This window comes from Netta rufina (genome assembly GCF_964035555.1).
Source record: "Netta rufina genome assembly, chromosome: 10".
NCBI lineage: Eukaryota > Metazoa > Chordata > Aves > Anseriformes > Anatidae > Netta > Netta rufina.
Window position 1 is genome coordinate 13,697,959 of NC_140133.1, and position 18,750 is coordinate 13,716,708.

The window sequence follows — 18,750 nt, forward strand, 5'->3', positions numbered from 1 at the left end:
GGGAGCAGCGCTCGGCCATGGGGCTCCCTCTGCTCGGTGCCACCGCCGCCACCGCCTTGCTGCTGCTGCTGCTGCTGCTGCTGTCGGTGCCGCCGGTGCCGCCCGCCGGTGCCGCCGTGCCCCGCCTGCGGGTCTCCGCCAACTTCGTGAGCACCGGGGCACCGGGAGGAGGGAGGGAGGGAGAACGGGGAGGGGAAAGGAGCGGGGGCGAGGCGCGCTGATGGCCGTCCGTTCGCTTGCAGGAGTGCCGGGCCAGTGGTGAGTGTCGCCGCCGAGCGGGGCCCCCCCCCCGGTGCACGGGGCCTGGCGCGGGCTGCGAGCAGGGAGCTGCCGGGTCCCGGGGCTGGGGGAGGGGAACGGGGGGGGTCGGGGGGATCCCCCCTTCCCCAGTGCACGGGGCTCCCCGGTGCGTGGGATGCCCGGTGCACGGCCGCCCCCGTTTTCTCCCCCCCCCTCTCCCCGGTAGCCGACAGCACGCTGAGCCCCCCCCGCTGCCGCCGGGGAGCCCCCGGTCGGTCCCCGCTGACGCCGCCGGCCCTGGCGCTGAGCACGGCGAGGCTGTGCCGGCCCTCGCTGCCCTGCCAGCCCTGCCTGCGGGTGCGCCTGGCCCTCCGTGCCGCAGGTACGGGGCTGGGGGGGCACCGGGAGGGGAGCAGTGGGGTCGTGGGGGCTGTCCCCGTACCCCCCGGTGTCATCCCCCCTCTCCCGGTGTCCCCGCAGGGCTCCGCGGGCTGCAGCTCAACTTCCTGGAGCTGGGCTCCAACCGGGCCAGCTGGCTGCAGGTGTGGCGGCGGCACCGGGCACCGGGCAGCTCGCCGGTGAGTGCGGGGCGCTCGGTGGGGAACGGGGTTGGGGACGGGGACGGGGGGTGCACGCTCACCCCCTCTGCTCCCCGCTCCCCGCAGTGGCACGTGCAGTTCGACTGCTTCCCGGTGGAGAGCGGGCGGCAGGTCCTGGTGTCCCTGCGCACCGTCCCCGACCAAGGTTTGGCCATCAGCCGCAGCCACCTGGTCACCGCCGAGCCCCCCGGTGAGGCTGGAAAGGACTGGGGGGTCCCGGGGTGGGGGCTGGCACCGGCTGACCCCCCCCTTGTCCCTTATCTGTGCCCCCCCCCAGGGCCCGCTTTCACCCACGCCTGGGTCCCCGAGGCGCGCACCATCGAGGTGGCTGTGCCCGAGGGCCCTGCCCTGATGGTGCGGCTGTGCCACCAGCTGGCCCTGGAGTGCGAGGAGCTGCCCCGGCCCTTCCACCGGCAGGTAATGGCTGGGGGGGTGGGGGGGGCACGCTCCCCGGGGGTCCCCACGCTCCCGGCCAGCTCGTGCCACTTCCATACCCGCAGGTCCTGGTGCCGGGGGGCCACCGCGTCTCGCTGCCGTACGAGTTCCTGGTGCCCTGCCTGTGCATCGAGGTGTGTCACTGCTCCCTGGGCAGCTGGGGGCTCTCTGCGTGCCCGTGCAGCGAGGGGACACGGGTGGCGGGGACACGGCACGCCCTCACTGCTGTGTCCCCCTCCCCAGGCCTCCTACCCGCAGCGTGACAGCCTGCGCAGCAAGCGCTGCCCCTTCCAGGAGCAGCCGGACGCCTGTGAGTGCCCGAGGGGACCCCAGCCCCATAAAAGGGGACACCAACCCCCCCCTGTTTGACACCCTGCTGACCCTGTGCCCGCAGACGGCCCCGAGCTGTGGTCCTCGGTGCGCTTCCACGACTACAGCACCGGCAGCAAGGACCAGATGGCGATGGCGCTGAGCGCCAGCTGCCCCCTGCGCCCCAGGGCCACCCTGTGCTGGAGGGAGGTGGCAGCCGAGGCTGCACCCTGCCACAACGTCCCCAACTCCACGGCCAGCGAGGAGGAGCAGGTGAGGGGGCCCGGCCTCGCTGTGCCGTGGTGTGGGCACCCACAGGACCCCAGCGCAGGTTGGGGACAGTCGGTGACGCTCCCTCTGCCCCTGCAGGTGTACACGCTGGACAAGGTGGACGTGCACCCCCTGCTCTGCTTCAGGGTAAGCCCCCGGGGGTGGCAGTGCTTGGGAAGGCACCCGGGGGGCTGTGGCCGCTGGCACAGCTGACCCCATGTCCCCCCAGTTCTCCTACGGGAACAGCAGCCACGTGGAGTGTCCCCACCGGCCAGGTGAGCCCCGTGGGTCAGGGCGCCCCGTCCCACGCTGTCCCCGTCCCCTCGGGTGTCCCCATGCACCACGGTGACCGCGAGCCCTCTCTCTGGTCACTGCAGAGCCCGCCTGGAACGTGTCCCTGAGCGTCCGGGGGCTGCAGCTCCGCCTGCACCTCACCTCCAGCGTCCCCGCGTCCTTCAGCGCAGCGCTGTGCCAGCACCGGGCCGGGCAGTGCGAGCCCGAGGCCCCCGTCTACACCGTCACGAGGGTGAGCGGCACGGGGCCATGGGGGGGGGGACAAAAAGGGGGGGCTGTCCCGGGCTGTGCTGACCCTGCCTCGTGCTTTGCAGCCGGACGGCTCTGCCCCGGGGGAGCTGGCGCTGCTGCTGCCGGTGCAGGTCCTGGGCAGCTGCGTGCTGGTAAGGTGTCCCCCGGCCCCACCGTGGTGCCCGCACCCTGCGGGGTCCAACCCTGTCCCCCCTCACCCCTCTCCTTCCCCCAGGTCTGGCGCTCTGACGTGCGCTTTGCCAGGAAGCAGCTGCTCTGCCCTGATGGTGAGCGGGGTCCCGGGGCCGGCGGGAGGGTCTGGGGGGTGTGTGGGGGCTTTCCCCTCCTCACTGCCCCTCTCCCAGTCTCACGCAGGCACTTCGGGCTGCTGGGGCTGGGGCTGGCGCTGGGGCTGGTGCTGACCGTGCTGCTCCTCAACTGCCGCGCCGCATGGAGGCCACCCGCCGGTGAGGGGCAAAAATCCAGGGAAGGGGAGGCTCGCCGTGACCCCACGGGCTGGGGGTGACAGCTCCTGGGGCTGGGGAGGTCTCTGGGGTGGCACGGGGCGCCGCGGTGCCACTGGGGCTCCCCGGGACGGGGCTGTCACCGCTGTCCCCTCTGTCTACAGGCGCAGCGGGCGGCCGCCCCGTGCTGCTGCTGTACTCCCCGGACTCGGAGGAGCACCTGGGGCTGGTGTGCGCCCTGGCCGAGCTGCTGCGCGCGGGGCTGGGCTGCGAGGTGCGGCTGGACCTGTGGGAAGCAGGCGGCGTGGGGCGCGCGGGCGCCCTGCCCTGGCTCTACGCGCAGCGGGGCCGCGTGGGCCGCGAGCGCGGCACCGTCCTGCTGCTCTGGAGCCGGGGCAGCTCCCGGCTCTTCCGCCTCTGGAGAGGGGGCGAGGGCGGCGGGGAGCCCCGGGACGCCCACGATATTTTTGGGGCGGCCATGGCCTGCCTGCACGGGGAGCTGGGGGCGGCGGGGCGCCGGCGGGACTGGGTGCTGGTTTACTTCAGCCGCCTCTGCAGCCCCCGCGACGTCCCCCGGCCCCTGCGGCCCCTGCCCACCTACCGCCTGCCCCAGGAGCTGCCCCGGCTGCTGGGTGCCCTGCGGGGCGGCCGCCCCGGCCACCGCCTCCGCGGCCGGGCAAAGGGGCTCCTGCACCGGCTGATGGAGGCGGAGGCGAGCAAAGAGGCGGCGGGGGGCAGCTCCGGTGGGGGTCCGGGCTCCCCGCTGCAGCCCCCCGGCACCTGAGTGCCCCCGCAGGGGCTGAGCTGGGCAGAGCAGCGGCGCTGGGCGCACGCCGGGTGTGCGAGGGTGGCCCCGGCGGTGCAGGATGCACCTGGACGGGGCTGGGCTGAGCGTGTGGCTGCAGGAGGGCACCGGGGGGACCCCAAAAGGAGGGCTCAGCTCTGAGCGAGGCTGGCCCTCGCTGCGGGGCTCCCCGCCTGGCCGGCTCCTGGGGCTGGAGCGGAGGCGCTGCCCCGGGAAGGGGGAAGCTCGGTTTCCAGCAGGTGCTGCTACGGAGGAGATGCGGGGCCCGGCAGAGGGACGCGGCGGCAGCGCTGGAGAGGCCGTGCAGGGCAGTGACTGGCGCAGCTCCGAGGGGCTCCCCGCGCCCGTTCTGGGCTGCAGCTTTGTGAACGGGTGCTTGGCTGCGTCGGGTGGAATAAAAGCACTGTTTCACCTTGTTTTGTGTAGCCAGAGTGTGCTGGGGGGGGTCAGAGCCGCCCGGTGCAGTCGGTCACACCGCACGGGGCTGGCTGGAGGGGCTGGGGTCGGGGCAGGCTCCTGCAGCACCAGCACCTTGCCCCAGCCCTGCTGCAGCCTGTGGGGCCAGCCTGGAACAGCGGGGCAGGGATAGGCCCCACACCGGGCTGTGGGGCACCCACGGGCCCCGTGCCAAAACAATGGGGCCGGGAGAGGCCCCGTGGGGTGAGCCTGGGCCCCGCACCGCCGTGTGCTGTCCACACAGGAGCGGTGCCACGGCACCCGGCACCCGTCCGTGGGATCGGTGCGGGGGAAGGCCCCACCCCGGGGCGGTCGCCGGCGCCGCGCTAGGACCCGGGTGTCCGGGAGTGGAGCAGGAAGCGGGAGCCGGCGGCGGTGGCGGCGGCGGGGCCCGTGGAGCAGGAGCGGGGCCGACGGGAGCGGGAGGAGTGGGGCCGGGGCCATGGAGCGCCCCGGCCCCGCCACGCACACGCTGGGGCTGCTGCTGGTGGTGGTGGTGGCGGTGGCAACGGGTGGGCACGGGACCCCCCGCGACACCCTGGCCTGCTCCCAGGTGGGTTGGCGTCGCGGGCACGCAGGGCCGCGGGGCGTCCCGGCCCCGGCCTCACGCCTGCCTCCCCGTAGGGCCTCGCCTGCCGCCTCCTCGGTAAGTGCCAGCGGCCGCGGCCCCACCAGCTGAGCCGCGGGGACCCCCCGTGCCCACGGCCGCCCTCGTCTCCCGCAGACGCCGACGTGCTGTGCGGGGCGGAGCCGGCGGGGCCCGGCCCAGGGCTGGCCCTGGTGTGGCTGCGTCTGGAGCCGGCGCTGCGCTGCGCGGGGCCGGCTGCCTGCTCGCCCTGCCTGCAGGCACGCCTGCGCCTGGCCGTGGAGCCTGGCGCCCCTCAGGATGGGGACAACGCCGGGGACGTGTCGCCGAGCACCCCCGCCTCGCCCCCGCGCAACGTCAGCGGGCTGCTGCTGCTCTCCAGCCACACGTACGCCTCGTCCCGCTGCGTGGCCGTGGAGGTCTGGGCACCGCTCACCTCCGTGCCGCCCGGCCGCCGCCTGGTACGTACGGCACGGGGCTGGGCGGCCCCCGGTACCCACACGGTGCGTGGGGATGTGGGCACGGGTGCCGTGGCGTCCCCGCAGCATGGTGGTTTTCCTGCCCAGGGCTCGGTGAGGTTCCGGTGCTTCGAGGCGCCGCTGGGCTCCGAGCTGCACGTGACGGCTTCCACCAACGCTCGTGGCCGCCGCTGGCTGAGCCAGAAGCAGCGGGTGCCAGGTGAGCCCCCGGCCCCACCGCGGCGTCCCCGTGCCCTCCTGCGGCCTGCTGACACCCCTGTCCCCGCAGACTGCTCGTGGCCTGACGCCCAGGCCGCCGTCCCGCAGTGCCAAGGTAGGTGCCGGCGTCCCCGTGCCGGGTGCTGGGGCAGAGGGGGGGTCCCCAACACCCCCACCCGGCTGTGCCATCCCCGTGGCTGCTGCGGGGAGGTGTTGGGGTGCCCGGCATGGGGTGCCCTGAGCCTCCCGCACGCAGTGCCCAGGCTGCAGGTCTCCCTGGGGCCCAAGGCGGTGCTGGTGGAGGTGCAGGCGGCAGCGGTGGGGCTCAACTACACCTTGAGGCTCTACCACAACCACAGCCACGGTGCCGGCGGGTCGGGGCGCACGGTGATGGCGGTGAGTGCGAGCCCCTTCCTGACTGCCCGCGCTCCAAATGCTGCCTCTCCATCCCCGGGAAGGGGCAGTCACCCTGGGGGTGTGCTGTGGGGTGACCCCCGTCTTGTTCTGGCTGCAGAGCGGGCCCATGAACTACAGCCTGCCGCTGGAGGAGGTGCTGCCCTGCCTCTGCCTGCAGGTAGGTGCCCTGCTGGGCACCGTGTGGCCCGCTCCAGGGACACGATGAAGCCAGCTGGGTCAGGAATTGACCAGCATGGGCACCCTGAATTGTTTTTCTGCTCTGTTCTTCCCTCCAGGTCTGGCTGGAGATCCAGGACCCGCTGCGGGCCACCCTGTGCCCCTTCTCCCATGGTACCCACACCGGGGGAGGCACAAGCAGGAGGGCGTTGGGCCATGCAGGGACCGAGGGGCTGCAATGCCCTGAGACCCCCGGGGCACCCACTCACCCTCTCCCCATGCAGACACGGCGGCGTGGGAGCGGCTGTGGGCGCGGACCCGGCTGGTGCTGCACGACACGGGGCAGGCGCTCGCCTGCTCCATCTCGGCACCCTGCGACCTCCCGGCCGAGCTGGTGCCCTGCTGGAGCCCGGCACCCGGTGCGCCGTGCCAGGCCCTACCAGACCTGCAGCAGCCCGTCACGGGGCAGGTGAGCGTCCCCAGGGACTGAGGGCATGTGGAGGGGCGGCGGGTGGCACTGATGGGGCTGCCCGTCTCCCCACAGGGACCCCAGGAGTTCCGAGCGCTGCAGCTGCACCCCAACCTCTGCGTGCAGGTAGGACGTGCCCCAAATCACCCCGCAGCTGCCCCGTGAGCGGCCTCACCGACCTGCTCTCTCCGGCAGGTGAGGAGTGGCGGGCAGGTCCGGCTGATGCAGTGCCTGCAGGACCGTGAGTACTGCTGCACACAGGCTGGGAGGGCAGAGGCAGTGCCAGGGGCTGGATCCAGCCCTGGTGCTGAGCCTCGTTGCCCACCCGCTGTGTCCTGTCCCCAGGAGCGCTGCCCGGCCACGTGGATGACCTCCTGCTGATGGAACCTGGTGGGAACGCGTCGCTCTGCGCCCTGGAGCGGGGCGGCTGCACACCCCTCGCCAGCTTCACCGCCACGGTAAGCGTCCCCTGGTCCCCAGCGCGGTGTCACCGCCGCCACGCAGCCAACAAACCCTTCCCCTCGCAGGGATCCGGCCGCCCGGGGCTGCTGGAGCAGCAGCTGCAGGAGGACGTGGCGTCGGGGCAGTGCGTGCAGGTTGGTACGGGCAGCGGGCACGCAGTGCCCGGGGGGCACGGGCTGGGCAGTGAGTGACGTGTCCTTGTCCCCGCAGCTCTGGCGCCCTGATAACAGCAGCGGGGTCGCGCTGTGGGCCTGTCCCATGCACAAATGTGAGTAAGGGGGAGGGCAGGGCTGCGGGGCGGTGTGCCGGGACCCCTCGGTGGGCGCTGACCCCCTCCCACTGCCCCGCAGACCTGCGCACCCGCTGGGCCCTGGCCTGGATGGGGCTGCTGCTGTGCGCCGCCTGCATCCTGCTGCTGCTCCTGCTGAAGAAGGAGGACCTGAAAGGTGAGCGCGGAGCTCGGCGGGGCCGTGCACCCCTTGGGGTGCTCGCCCAGCCCTCCACCTCACCGCCTCCCCTCCCCGCAGGCTGGCTCAAGTCTCTGAGGGCCGGCTACAGCAACGAAGGTGAGCAAAACGGGTGCCTCCCTTTCGGGTAAAACACCCCAACGTGGGGTTATTTAATCACTACCCTTCTCCCACAGCCCCTCTGCGGGGACGCCGCATGCTCCTGCTGCACGCAGCCGAGCCGGCGGCCGAGCGCGCCGCCTGCGCCCTGGCGGCAGCCCTGCGCCCGCTGGGCATGGCCGTGGTGGCCGCACCGGGCGGCGGCGGCGGGGCGGCGGCGTGGGGCACCCTGCCCTGGCTGCACGCGCAGCACCAGCGGGCGCTGCGTGCCGGGGACACCATCCTCATCCTCCTCTCCCCGGCGGCCGAGGCGGCGGCACGGCGCTGGGACACCGCGGACGGGGCCGTGCCAGGGTCACCGGAGGCTGGAACCACCCCGGACCCCCGGCACGACCCAGTCCCCGCGGTGTCCCCGTGCGACGCCTTCGCGGCCGCGCTGTCCTGCGCCGTGCCGGTGCTGGCGGCGGGCGCCGGGCGCTACGTGGTGGCGCGGCTGGAGGCCACGGTGGCGGCCGTGCCCCCGGTGCTGCGGGCGGCCCCGGCTTTCGCGTTGCCCAGCCAGGCCGGCCGCTTGCTGCGGGCCCTGGCGGGGCGTCGAAGCCCGGGGCTGCGGCCCCTGGAGGCGGCGCTGAGCCGGCGGCTGCGGGGGGCGCTGGGGGAATAAAAAGCACGTGGTGGCCGAAAAGAGGGGCGGCGGGCCCTTTAAGGCGCGCCAAAAGTGGGCGGAGCGGATTGGCGGAGCGGGGCGGGAGGGGGCGGGCCGCGCGAGGCGATTGGCGGAGGGAGGGGGGGAGCTGAGTCAGCGCGCGCCGCCCACGCCGAGGGGCGGGGCTGGAGGGATGGGGCCGCGGCGGGGGCCGCCGGGCGGTGGGGTCGGGGGGGGGGCGCTGCTGGGGGTGGCGCTGCTCGGGGGGGTCCTGCTGGGGGCTGCGGGCACCGGGCCCCAACCGGAGCAGAGCCGGGAACCGCCCGGGGCCGAGCCCTGCGGGGCCTGCAGGGGCCTCGCCGAGAGCTTCAGCAGGGTGCGGAGACTGGGGGGGGGGGAATTGGGGGGGGGGCATCGTGGGGGGGGGGGGGGGGGGTGACACTGTTTTTTGGGGTGACAACTTTGGGGTGGCTACTAGGGGGGCACATCGTGGGGGGGGTATGTTGGGGGGGGTATTTGGGGGTTAGCTTGGGGGTGACAGCTTTTTTGGGGGGGGGGGCAACTTGGGGGGGACGCCCGTTGGGGGGTGGCATCCTGGGGGGGGCGCATTTGGGGTTAATTTGGGGGGTGGCAACGTGGGGACACTTTTGGGGGGGTGGCACATTTGGGGTGACATCTTTAGGGGGGTGACACCTTGGGGGGTGACTTCATGGGGGATGACATCTGGGGGGGGCACGGGGTGACAGCACCCACAGCACGGGGGGGCTGGGGGTGACGTGGTTGGGGGGGGGTGACGTTCTGGGGGGGGGTCATAGGGGTGGCACATGGGGGTGACATCGGTGCCACCGGTTGAGCATGGGGCGCTCCCCATGGAGCAGGGTTGGGGTGATCCCCAGGGGTGGGGGGGCTGTGGTAAGGGGGGGGCAGCTGCGGGGTCCCAGCGGTGCGTCGGCCGCCCCCTCCCCCCCCCCAAATGCCCAGGGGCTGGAGCGGACGGAGCACGAGGGCTTCGGGGGGGGCAACACGGCCTGGGAGGAGGAGAAGCTGGCCAAGTACAAGCACAGGTGAGCCTGGGGCAGGGCGGGGGGGGGTTATATGGCCCCCCCCCACCCTAAAAAAACATCCCCGCAGTGAGACCCGGCTGCTGGAGGTGCTGGAGAGCGTGTGCCCCCCCTCGGACTTCGCCTGCCACCAGCTGCTGGAGCGCAGCGAGGAGCACGTGGAGCGCTGGTGGTTCCACGAGTGAGCGGGGGGGACACGGCGGGGGGCTATGAGGGGACATGGGGGGGGGACACGGGGCCTGAGCACCGCGTGTGCCCCCCCCCAGGCGCCACCAGCACCCCGACTTCTTCCAGTGGCTGTGCATGGACCGCCTGGCGCTGTGCTGCCCCCCCGGCACCTATGGCCCCGACTGCCTGCGTGAGTCACTTGAGGGGGGGGGGGAATAGTGGTGCTAGAAAATGGGGGGGAGCCCCCCCCTCACTATTTCTGCCCCCTCGCGTCCCCACAGCCTGCGCCGGAGGCCGGCAGCAGCCCTGCAGCGGCAACGGGCGCTGCGACGGGGAGGGGACGCGGGGGGGGCACCGGGCTCTGCGTCTGCAGCCCGGGCTACGGCGGGCCCTACTGCGCCGAGTGCGGCGACGGCTACTACGAGGCCTCGCGCAACCAGAGCCAGCTGCTGTGTGCCGGTAGGCGCCGTGCCGGCGGGGAGCTGGGCAGCCCCCCGGTGTCCCCCCCCCCCCCCCCACCCCACCCCCCGTGCCCTCTCCGGCCCCGCGCCCACCTCCCCGCTGTGCCCCCCCCTGCTCCGGCAGAGTGCTACCGGGCCTGCGGGCGCTGCACGGGGCCGGAGGACTCGAGCTGCCTGCGCTGCAAGAGGGGCTGGGTGCTGCACGAGCACCGCTGCATCGGTGGGTGTGAAGGGGATCGGGGGTGGGGGGCTCTCTCTCAGGGTTTGGGGTGTTCGGGGGGGGGGGGGGGCTCGGCGGGATGGTGGCGTCTCCGTGTGCCCCGCAGACATCGATGAGTGCGGCACGGAGATGGCGCACTGCAGGGCCAACCAGTTCTGCGTCAACACCGAGGGCTCCTACGAGTGCCGAGGTGGGGTGCCCCCCCCCTCCCCGTGTCCACAGCTCCTCTGGGTTTGATCCAGCCCAGAGCAGGGTGGCGGTGACCCCCCCCAGTCCTTAATTCCTCCCCCCCAACCCCACAGACTGCTCCACCGCCTGCATCGGCTGCATGGGCGCGGGGCCGGCGCGCTGCAAGAAGTGCAACAAGGGCTACCGGCGGGACGGAGCCAAGTGCCTGGGTGAGCGACCCCTGCGAGCTGGGGGGGTGGCAAAGACCCCACGACCCCCATACCCCACTGCCCGAGCCCTGCCTGCCTCCCCGCAGACGTGGACGAGTGCGCCGGCACCGAGGAGCCCGTCTGCAGCGGGGTGCAGGAGGTGTGCGAGAACACGGAGGGCGGCTACCGCTGCGTCTGCGCCCAGGGCCACGTGCGCCGGGACGGGCAGTGCGTGGAGGATAAACCCCCCGGTACGGCTGGGAGAGGGGATTTGGGGGATTGGGGTGGGCTGAGGGGCACCAAAGGGGGGGTCCCGCCATGCCCTCGCTCAGCGGCGTCGCCCTCGCAGACGCCCCGGAGAAGGGCTTCTTCGACGACGTGACGGAGGACGAGGTGGTGGTGCTGCAGCAGATGTTTTTCGGGGTGATGATCTGCGCCCTGGCCACGCTGGCTGCCAAGGGCGACATGGTGTTCACCGCCATCTTCATCGGCGCCGTGGCCGCCATGGCCGGCTACTGGCTCTCCGACCGCAGCGACCGCGTCCTCGACGGCTTCATGAAGGGCAGATAGCTCCGGGGCCCTCGGCCGTGAGCCCCGCCGGTGGTGGCCTCAGGGCTGCGCCTGCCCTGCATGTGCTCTCCCCCCCCCCAGCGCCCCCACCGGTAGAGTAGGGTCCGTCCCCACCCCGTTCCTTGCAGTACTGGGGTCCGGTCCCGTGGGTGTCGTGCTGCTCGGGGCCTGCTGGGGGGGCACAGCATGCTGCCCCCCACCCCTCGTGTGCTGGAGGGGGGGGCCCGGCGCTGTGGCATGGGTGTGGGGCCCCCCCGCAGCACTGGGGGCTCGCCCAGGCAGTCGGGGAGCCCCCAGATGCTGGCACTGTGCCCCCACCCCGTGGCCCTGCTGAGCTGGGGATGGGGACGTGCTGTGGGCAGGGACAGGAGACGGGGGGGCAGGACTGGGGGGGCTGCAGGGCTGGGTCCACACAGAGCCCCCGCGTCCCCCTTCCCGTGTCCCCAGGGCTGCGCCTGTGTCCCCCCCCCCCAGCTCCTGCGTCCCCAGGCAGGGTGAGGGCAGCCGGGGGTCCCCGGGGAGGGGGGAGCCCCCAGCACCGTGCTGGGGTGGGGGGGGCCCTGCTGGATGCATGAACGTGGCCGTTGCATTTGTCCGTGGTTTGTCCGTCAGGGTGTGCCCATCTGTCCGTGTGTCCATATCTCAGGAATAAAGCTCCGCACACCCGGCCCGGCTCTGCTTGTAAGGGGGGGGGGCAAGCGGAGAAGGCAACGGGGGGGCCTGCTCGGGACATAAACTTTATTTCTCTGTTTTGGCACAAACGGAGCCAGCCGAGGACAGCTCCCGCTTCCCACCGGCTGCAGGATCAGGGAGCAGGGGGGAGGACAGGACACGGCTCTGCCCGGCCCCCCGCCCCCCCAAAAAACAGCATCTCAGAGCTCGATGGTGTCGCTGGAGAGGCTGCGGGCGTCCACCTGCTTGCTGAGCGCCAGGAAGCTGCGCCGGGCCTCGCGCTCCGAGTCGGGGGGCTGGGGGAGCGCGGGGGGCTCCTGGTGGGCCAGCAGCTGGGCCCGGCTGGGCGCCTCCTCCAGGGGCAGGCTGTCGGGCGAGGACAGCCCGTGGCGCCAGGGGTTCCAGCTGATCTTCAGCGAGGAGCTCTCCAGCGAGCTGGCGGAGGCCACGGAGTCCCCGCGAGGCCCGGGCAGCTCGGTCAGCGAGGTGCAGCGAGCCAGCCCGGGGGGCTCGGCGGCGGCGCGCAGCGAGGCTCCGGAGCCGCGCCGAGGCCGCCCGAAGAGCCCCTCGCGCAGGAGGTGGCGGCGGCACAGTGCCTGGTCGATGCTGCGCCGCAGGTCGATGGGCGAGGGCGGGCGGAAGGCCAGGTCCCCCAGGGAGGCCGAGGAGCCCCGCTCGCGGGCGGCCACCGCCGCGGCGTTGGGGCACTTGGGGCTGAGCCCCGCTGCCCCCAGCGCCGTGCCCGCCCGGGCCTCGTTGCTGTCCTTCAGCGCCCGCAGCGGCAGCTGCTCGGCCGGGTTGCGGATCAGGCTCTTGGAGATGTCGCCGCTGGGCGCCCGCTCGGCGCGGTCGTAGCAGTTGTTGGGGTACTCGGGCGCTTGGGCCTTGCGCCCGGTGCAGAAATACCGCACCGCCTTGGCCCAGCACGAGTGCCCGGCGGCGGTGCCGTGCCGGCCGCCCCACAGGGGCTCAGCGGCGCCCGCCAGCAAGGCCAGCCCGGCGCCCAGCTCCCCGGCACGCATCCAGCACTGCGCCGCCCAGCAGGGCCACCCGCAGCGCCCGGGGGGCCCCAGGCCGCCGCGCAGCCACAGGGCGCTGTACACCTGCAGCCCGCAGCAGGGCAGCCCCAGCGCCCCCCGCCGCCAGCAGCGCCCGCGCCCCTCGCCGTAACCCCGGCCCCTCGCGGCGGGGGGCTCGCAGCGCCCGCCAGCCTCCCCGGAGCCCCCCCAGGAGCAGCAGCAGCGCCCCGGCCGCGCAGCCCAGCCCGTGCAGCGCCAGCCCGGCGGCCAGGCCCACGCGTGGCCACAGCAGGTCGGCGGCAGCCGGCGCCCCACTCTGCAGGGCGGCCGCGGCCCCCAGCGCCGGCAGCCCCCCCAGGGGGCTGGGCAGCAGCCGGAGCTGCGCCAGGCGCTGCAGGCGGTGCAGCAGCAGGGCGAAGGCCGCCAGCAGCAGCGGGAAGGGGGCCGTGCAGAGCAGCAGCAGGGCGCGGGGCGGCAGGCGGCCGCGTGCCCCGTAGGGGTCCACCAGCAGCAGGGTGGCCCGCAGGAGGCTGGCGGCCAGCAGCAGCCCCTGGGCGCCCAGCAGCAGGGGCAGGTGGGGTGGGCGCAGCGCCGTGGCCGCCCCCAGCCCCGCCAGGCAGCCCAGCCCCAGCAGCAGGCAGAGCGCGGCCACCGCGTAGGCGTGGGCGGCCCAGGCCAGGCGCAGCGGGCGGCGCAGCTCGGCCCAGCCCAGCGCCGTCGTGTTGGAGCCCCCGTCGGAGCACGAGGACCCCGGGCAGGCGCTGGCACCCGGTGCTGGGTGGCTGGGCTCCGGTTCTGGCTCCGGCTCCGGTGCTGGGGGACGCCACGGGGCGCGTTGTGTCGTCACCCAGACCACTCCTCGCCGCCACGTGGCCGAGGGGGATGCGGTGGTGCTGGTGGCCGGGGGCTGCGTCCCCAAGGTGTCTGCGGGCAGGGAGGAGGCGGTTTGTCAGCGGGGTGCCCCACACACGTGGGCCGTGGTCACGTCCCTGACCCCCCAGGGAAGCCCCAGCCCTGCCAGCTCTCGGCATTAATCCCCGCGGGCAGTAGATTAGGGCCATCGCCGGGCACAATCCTGATTGAAGGTGGCACCGCATCCCAGCCGGGTGGCCCAAGATAGCTGCCGGCCCCCCCAAAACCCCAGCCCCAGGCTGGCGGAGGGCTCACCCGCATCCCCAGCTCACCTGAGCGCCTGGTCCCGGGGGGTGTTCCTGCCACGGGATGGGTTGTTGGCTGCGGGGCAGGCACGGTGGCATTTGGGATGCTCTCGGGACCCACGGCGCCCCGGACCCGCTGTGGGGTGCCCACGTCCTGCTCGGGCAGCAGCCCTGCGAGGGAGGGGAGAGCTGGCACCCACGGGGGCTCAGTCACCACAGGGGGGGTCCCTGCGTCGTGCCAGCTCCTACCTGCATAGGGAGTGCCAGGGGGGGCCGTGCTGGAGACGGGCGGCGGCGCAGGGCTGGTGCCGAGGGCAGCCCCCAGGGTGGGCTGGGGTCCCTGCAGCCCCGTTGGCCTGGCGGACGCCGTGTCCCCGGCGGTGGCGTTGCTGAGCGGGGCCCTGCGGGTGCTCCTCTGGTGGGCAGGCAGCGCCCAGGTCCACGTCTCAGCCCGGCCCTCCTGGGCCACCTCGGGCACCAGCCCCCAGGACGGGCCCCCCCGGCCCCCCAGCAGCAGTGGGACAGAGCTGGGCAGAGCCGGGGAGGGGCTGGGGGGGCTCCCCGCGTCCCCACGTCTGCCCCATGTCGGCTGCACGGAGCCAGGGCTGGCGTGGGGACCCTCTGCTGGCCCCGTGCCCGTGGGCTGGGGGACAGGGGCAGTGCTGGGGGGGCCCCGCGGCTCCTGTACTTCCCCAGGAGGGCCCGGGGCCGCTGGCTGTCCCCGTGTGTGTGCTTCTGATGTCCCCGTCTTGGTCCCCCCTGTCGGCTCGGGGGTCAGGGCGATGGTGGACACGGTCGGCCGGGGGCCAGGGGTCCTGGCTGGCACGGTGGCACTCTGCCTGGACATGGACGTTCCCTGCGCAGCCCAGGGCGGCCCCGGGGAGCCCGGCCCCGTGTCCGTGGGCACTTTGGGGGCCGGTGTCCCCGGTACGGAGCCATGGGGCAGCCGTGTCCTCCCCCAGGAGCCGTGCTGGCCTTCGGCCTCCCCTCCTCGCCAGGCGATGAAGGGCTCCTCCACCACGGCCGGGGCTTCATTGCCCACCAGGCTCATCCCTGTCCCCCAGGGTGCCCCGGTGACAGCCCCCGGCTGTGGCAGCGGGGACCAGTGCACAGGGCTGCCGCCCCCCCAGTGCTCATTTTCGGGGGCCCCGGCACCGCTCAGCTCCCCCGAGGCATCCCAAGCAGGGGACGGGACCGGCTGCTGCTGTGCCCAGGACAGGGCACGCAGGGGGTCCCTGCCCTGCTGGGGGGTCCCGTCCGACAGCAGCTCCACTGACAGCGTCCCCCGGGCCCCAGCGGGGACCCCGGTGGCCAGGAGCAGCCCCCAGGTGACGAGCCACGCTGCAGCCATGGCGAGCCCTTCACCCTGTGGGAACAGGGGGCTCGGTGAGCCGGGACCCGTGGCGGACGGCGAGAGGCCACCGGTGCCGTGCCCAGCACCACGGCGCGTGCAGCACCGCACCCGGCACGATGGGGGGGACCCACACACAGTCCCCCCAATGTGCCCAGCAGGGCCTGGGCCCCACACCGACCCCACTGCCTGGGGATGGGGCCGGACCCCCCCCCACCATTCCCGGGGCCCTGTTCCCAGCTGTCCCCCCCCGGCAGGCCCCATCCCCGGTGACCCCCATTTTCCATCTGCCCGTTCCCAGCGTCCCCGCTGCGGGCGCTCCTCGGTGCTTGTGCCGCCCGCCCCCAGCATCCCCGGTGGCCCTGTGCCCGGTGTCCCCGGTGTCCCCGGTGTGCCCGGTATTCCCGGTGTTCCCGGTGTCCCCGGTGCGCCCGGTGCCGGCGGCCCCGCTCGGGCGCGCACCGTTCACCTTGGCGCGTCCCCGGCTGCCTCCCCCCGGGGATGCCCGGCCCGGCCCGGCCCGGTGCGCCCCCGCCGCACGGCTCAGCCCGGCCCGGGGCCGCCCGGTGCAGCGGGGCGGGACCAAACCGGGACCGGCGCAGCCACCGCATCCCGGGGAACCCGGAGCGCGCCGGGCCGGCCCCGCTGCCCGGTGCGCGGTGCGCGGTGCGCGGTGCCCGGGCCGCGGTGCGGGTCAGCCCCCTCCCGCCGCCCGCCGCAGCCCGGGAGGCCCCGGTGCCGGTACCGGCAGCGGCCCGCCGCAGCCCCCCCCGCTGACCTGCCGGTGCCGGTGCCGGTGCCGGTGCGGGCCGGGCTCTGCGGCGGAGCGGGTGGCGGCGGCCGGTCACGCGCCGCTCCGAGCCGCGGGCACCCGCGCCGGGAGCCCGCCCGGCACCGGGAGGGGCGGCGGCGCGGCGGCGCGGGGCGGCACGGCTCGGCACGGCACGGGGATGCGAGTCCCGGGGATGTCCCCGCGGAGCATCACCTCCTTAGGGCGCACGGGTCCCCAGCACCGTGGGGCCAGGCTGTGGGCGCCCTGACCCCAAAAGGCGCGCGGGTGGCGCTGACACCCCCTGCCCCTCACCTGCTGAGGGGCCCTGCCAAGGCGGGTGATTAGCTAATGAGATAATTGGAGAGCCGTGGGCCCTGCCAGGGCTCCAGCCGGCACTTTGGCACGGCTGCAGCCCGGTGAAGTGTCAGCGGCTCAGGGCTCTGCAAGCCCAGCACCGCGGGGACGCGGCGCACCCCAGGTCCCCTGGTACAGCCCCGTGCCCGTGTGCCCCCAGCCCCAGTCCCTGCCACAGCCCCAACTGGGGGCACTGGGCTCGTGCTGGGCTTGCCATGGGTGCATGGGGCATTTTGGGTCCCTCATCTCCCCCGCTCCCTGCAGTGCTGGGGCTGCAGCATCCCGCTGAGCGCAGGGCTGGGGAATTTGGGCAATGCCGGCACGCCTGTCCCCACAAAGGCAGCAGGGCGGGCGGCTAATCCGGGGATTAGTGCTGGGGAGGCCGCACGGGGGGGAGCCGGGCAGCGGCAGGGCCCAGGGGGTGGTGATGGGGCCAGGCGTGGGCTGTGGTGGCAGGGGGCTGGCTGCGCCCCACAGATCTCAGCCACTGCGGCACGGGGAAAGCGGCCACATCCCTGTCCCCCTGTGCCGGCTGCGGTTTGCTCCTCTGCCAAGTGACTCAGTGCAGGTGGGCCGACGTGAGGTGTATCAGGAGGAAGCAGCCCCTTCTGCCTGCCCCCCAGCAGCACGGAGCCCCTCTTTGCGTCTTCATGGCCACTGCACGTGGGGTGCTACAGCGAGGGCTGGGACAAGACCCCCAAATACACGTGCCAGCTGCCCCACAACAGCGAAGGCCCCATGTGCGGGGCAGCACAGCTGGCTCCAGGGGCTGGAGGCTGAACTCGGTGGCCACACGCCCTGGAAATCCTCGCCGAGGGGTGGGAAGCGCGGTGCCGGCAGGGAACGCGAGGCAGGCGGCGGCTCGCGGCCCCACACAGGGCTGTGCACACACTTCCATTTTTGTCTCTCGGAGCCAGCAGGGGAGTTGCAGCACAGCACAGCCTTATTGGGATAAACGCTGGCAGCGAAACCCCTGGAGGAGACCCTGAATGGGAACCGGGCTGTGGGGCCAGGTGGGACCCAATGCTCCCCGGGGCCTTACCCCAGGTCTCCCCCAAGGTGGCCGGTGCGGGGGGAGCACCACGTGCTGCTGCTCCTCACCGCACCCGGCTGCAACCCCAGCCCCTTTCTACAAAACCATCGTGCACAACCCCGCCACGAGCCATGGTGTGGGAGGCCGGGGGTCCCTGGTGCAACCCCCCCCCGTTGCACCCCGGCATGTCCTCAGGGTGCCGGCCGGGCGCGGGGGCTTGCAGCAGAGACCTCCAGAGGTCCCTCCAAGCTCAGCGATGCGCTGCCGGGCTGGCAGCCTGCAGCACGGACCTTCAGCCTGCTCCAGCCCCGCAGACACCGACACCGGTGCTTCCCCAAAACGCAGACGGATCCTCAACCCCCTTTTGTGCCCCTCAGAGCTGCTGCAGTGCAGGGGAGGCAGCTACAGAAGGGAAATGTAAAGGGAAGGGATGCAGACATGCCAAACGCCCGCTGCTGCCTGCAGCTGTCGGCCGCAGGACGGCCTCAGCAGCCCCTCTGCCAGCCCAGGGGGACCCCAGAGCTCGGGGGCTCCTCAGGCCTGCCCACCCCCACCTTCTCACTCATTAACACCGCCAAATCAATGGTAAAGGGTAAGGGCAGTGCTTTCCTTCCTTAAACAACACCAGGGAGCTGAAAAAAAGTACTTCTCCCAGCACCATGATTCAGGGCAGCTGAACACTAACGAGCAGCTCCCTGTTCACCTGCTGAAGCAGGACCTTGCCCCTCCCGAAGAAACAATACAGAAACACACGGTATTTGTGATGGAACAATGGCTTTATTAAATTCAGGGAAAGGATCCCAGCCTTTCCCCGTGGGAGGACAGCACTGGGCCATGTGGACTCACGGTAATAGACCCGTTTTGTCAATATCGAAATGCTTCTTTTGCCAGCAGCAGCTCCGATCAAAGCTCAAACGTGACAGAAATATTTGAAGCAGTGGAAACTTACAGTCACGGCTGGATATCCTGGGAGGATTTGCTCTGCAGGAACAGGGGCTGCTGCATGACCGAGCTGCTGTGTGTGTCAGGTTGGGTGAGCAGCTGGCCCTTTCTGACTCCAAATCTGTGTGTCTGGAGTGAGTCCGAGCTAGAGAGTTACAGGTCCCTAAAGGATTAGAAACATCAATCGATCACCGGACCTGTTGAATGTGACTGTCACTTCTTCTGGCTTCTGAGAGGCATCTTTGGAAAGTGTAAGTTGGGCAAGTCCGTGATTAGTTAAGAGATACGTGGGACAAATATAACAGAAACTAAATAATAATTTCCTGGATTTCCTGAAACCAAGAAATTTCAGCCTAAAAGGAGAAGAAACACCATACGCAACAAACCGAGATGCTGGGATTCTGCTTTCCTCAGCTAAACTGCCCAAAGCTCAGAAACAACTCTTGGGACAAATCTGAACCTTACCAAAATCAATCAGAAAAATACCCCCTACTTCCCAGGGAGCTCAAAA

General features: G+C 72.6%; 4 protein-coding genes across 4 annotated transcripts; 3 read left to right on the plus strand and 1 right to left on the minus strand.

Moving 5' to 3' along the window:
• Nucleotides 1–17: 17 nt before the first annotated feature.
• On the plus strand, nt 18–4,031 carry IL17RE (interleukin 17 receptor E; the record flags this gene model as incomplete). The annotated part of the gene is made up of 15 exons (XM_084292910.1): nt 18–82; nt 243–622; nt 721–818; nt 906–1,029; nt 1,117–1,256; nt 1,340–1,408; nt 1,518–1,584; nt 1,669–1,856; nt 1,953–2,000; nt 2,083–2,128; nt 2,231–2,379; nt 2,462–2,530; nt 2,614–2,665; nt 2,744–2,845; nt 3,007–4,031. The coding sequence occupies 15 exons, from the start codon at nt 18–20 to the stop codon at nt 3,624–3,626; spliced, it is 2,217 nt and encodes a 738-aa protein (XP_084149036.1). The 3' UTR covers nt 3,627–4,031.
• Nucleotides 4,032–4,450: 419 nt separating this feature from the next.
• On the plus strand, nt 4,451–8,100 carry IL17RC (interleukin 17 receptor C; the record flags this gene model as incomplete). Its single annotated transcript, XM_084292667.1, has 17 exons — nt 4,451–4,656; nt 4,728–4,749; nt 4,828–5,150; nt 5,256–5,367; nt 5,437–5,481; nt 5,623–5,762; nt 5,881–5,940; nt 6,059–6,113; nt 6,224–6,408; nt 6,484–6,534; nt 6,604–6,649; nt 6,754–6,866; nt 6,936–7,004; nt 7,081–7,138; nt 7,221–7,316; nt 7,398–7,436; nt 7,514–8,100. Exons 1-17 carry the CDS (start codon nt 4,546–4,548, stop codon nt 8,098–8,100), a joined length of 2,112 nt encoding a protein of 703 aa, XP_084148793.1. The 5' UTR covers nt 4,451–4,545.
• Nucleotides 8,101–8,275: 175 nt separating this feature from the next.
• Nucleotides 8,276–11,605, plus strand: CRELD1 (cysteine rich with EGF like domains 1; the record flags this gene model as incomplete). Its single annotated transcript, XM_084292912.1, is given in 11 exon segments — nt 8,276–8,458; nt 9,064–9,146; nt 9,214–9,324; nt 9,410–9,501; nt 9,593–9,657; nt 9,659–9,770; nt 9,897–9,992; nt 10,099–10,182; nt 10,295–10,390; nt 10,477–10,620; nt 10,719–11,605. Coding segments are annotated over 11 exon segments (1,287 nt in total). The 3' UTR covers nt 10,940–11,605.
• Nucleotides 11,606–11,811: 206 nt separating this feature from the next.
• On the minus strand, nt 11,812–15,138 carry PRRT3 (proline rich transmembrane protein 3; the record flags this gene model as incomplete). The annotated part of the gene is given in 5 exon segments (XM_084292913.1): nt 11,812–12,747; nt 12,749–13,554; nt 13,815–13,958; nt 14,037–14,279; nt 14,361–15,138. Coding segments are annotated over 5 exon segments (2,907 nt in total).
• Nucleotides 15,139–18,750: the final 3,612 nt, after the last annotated feature.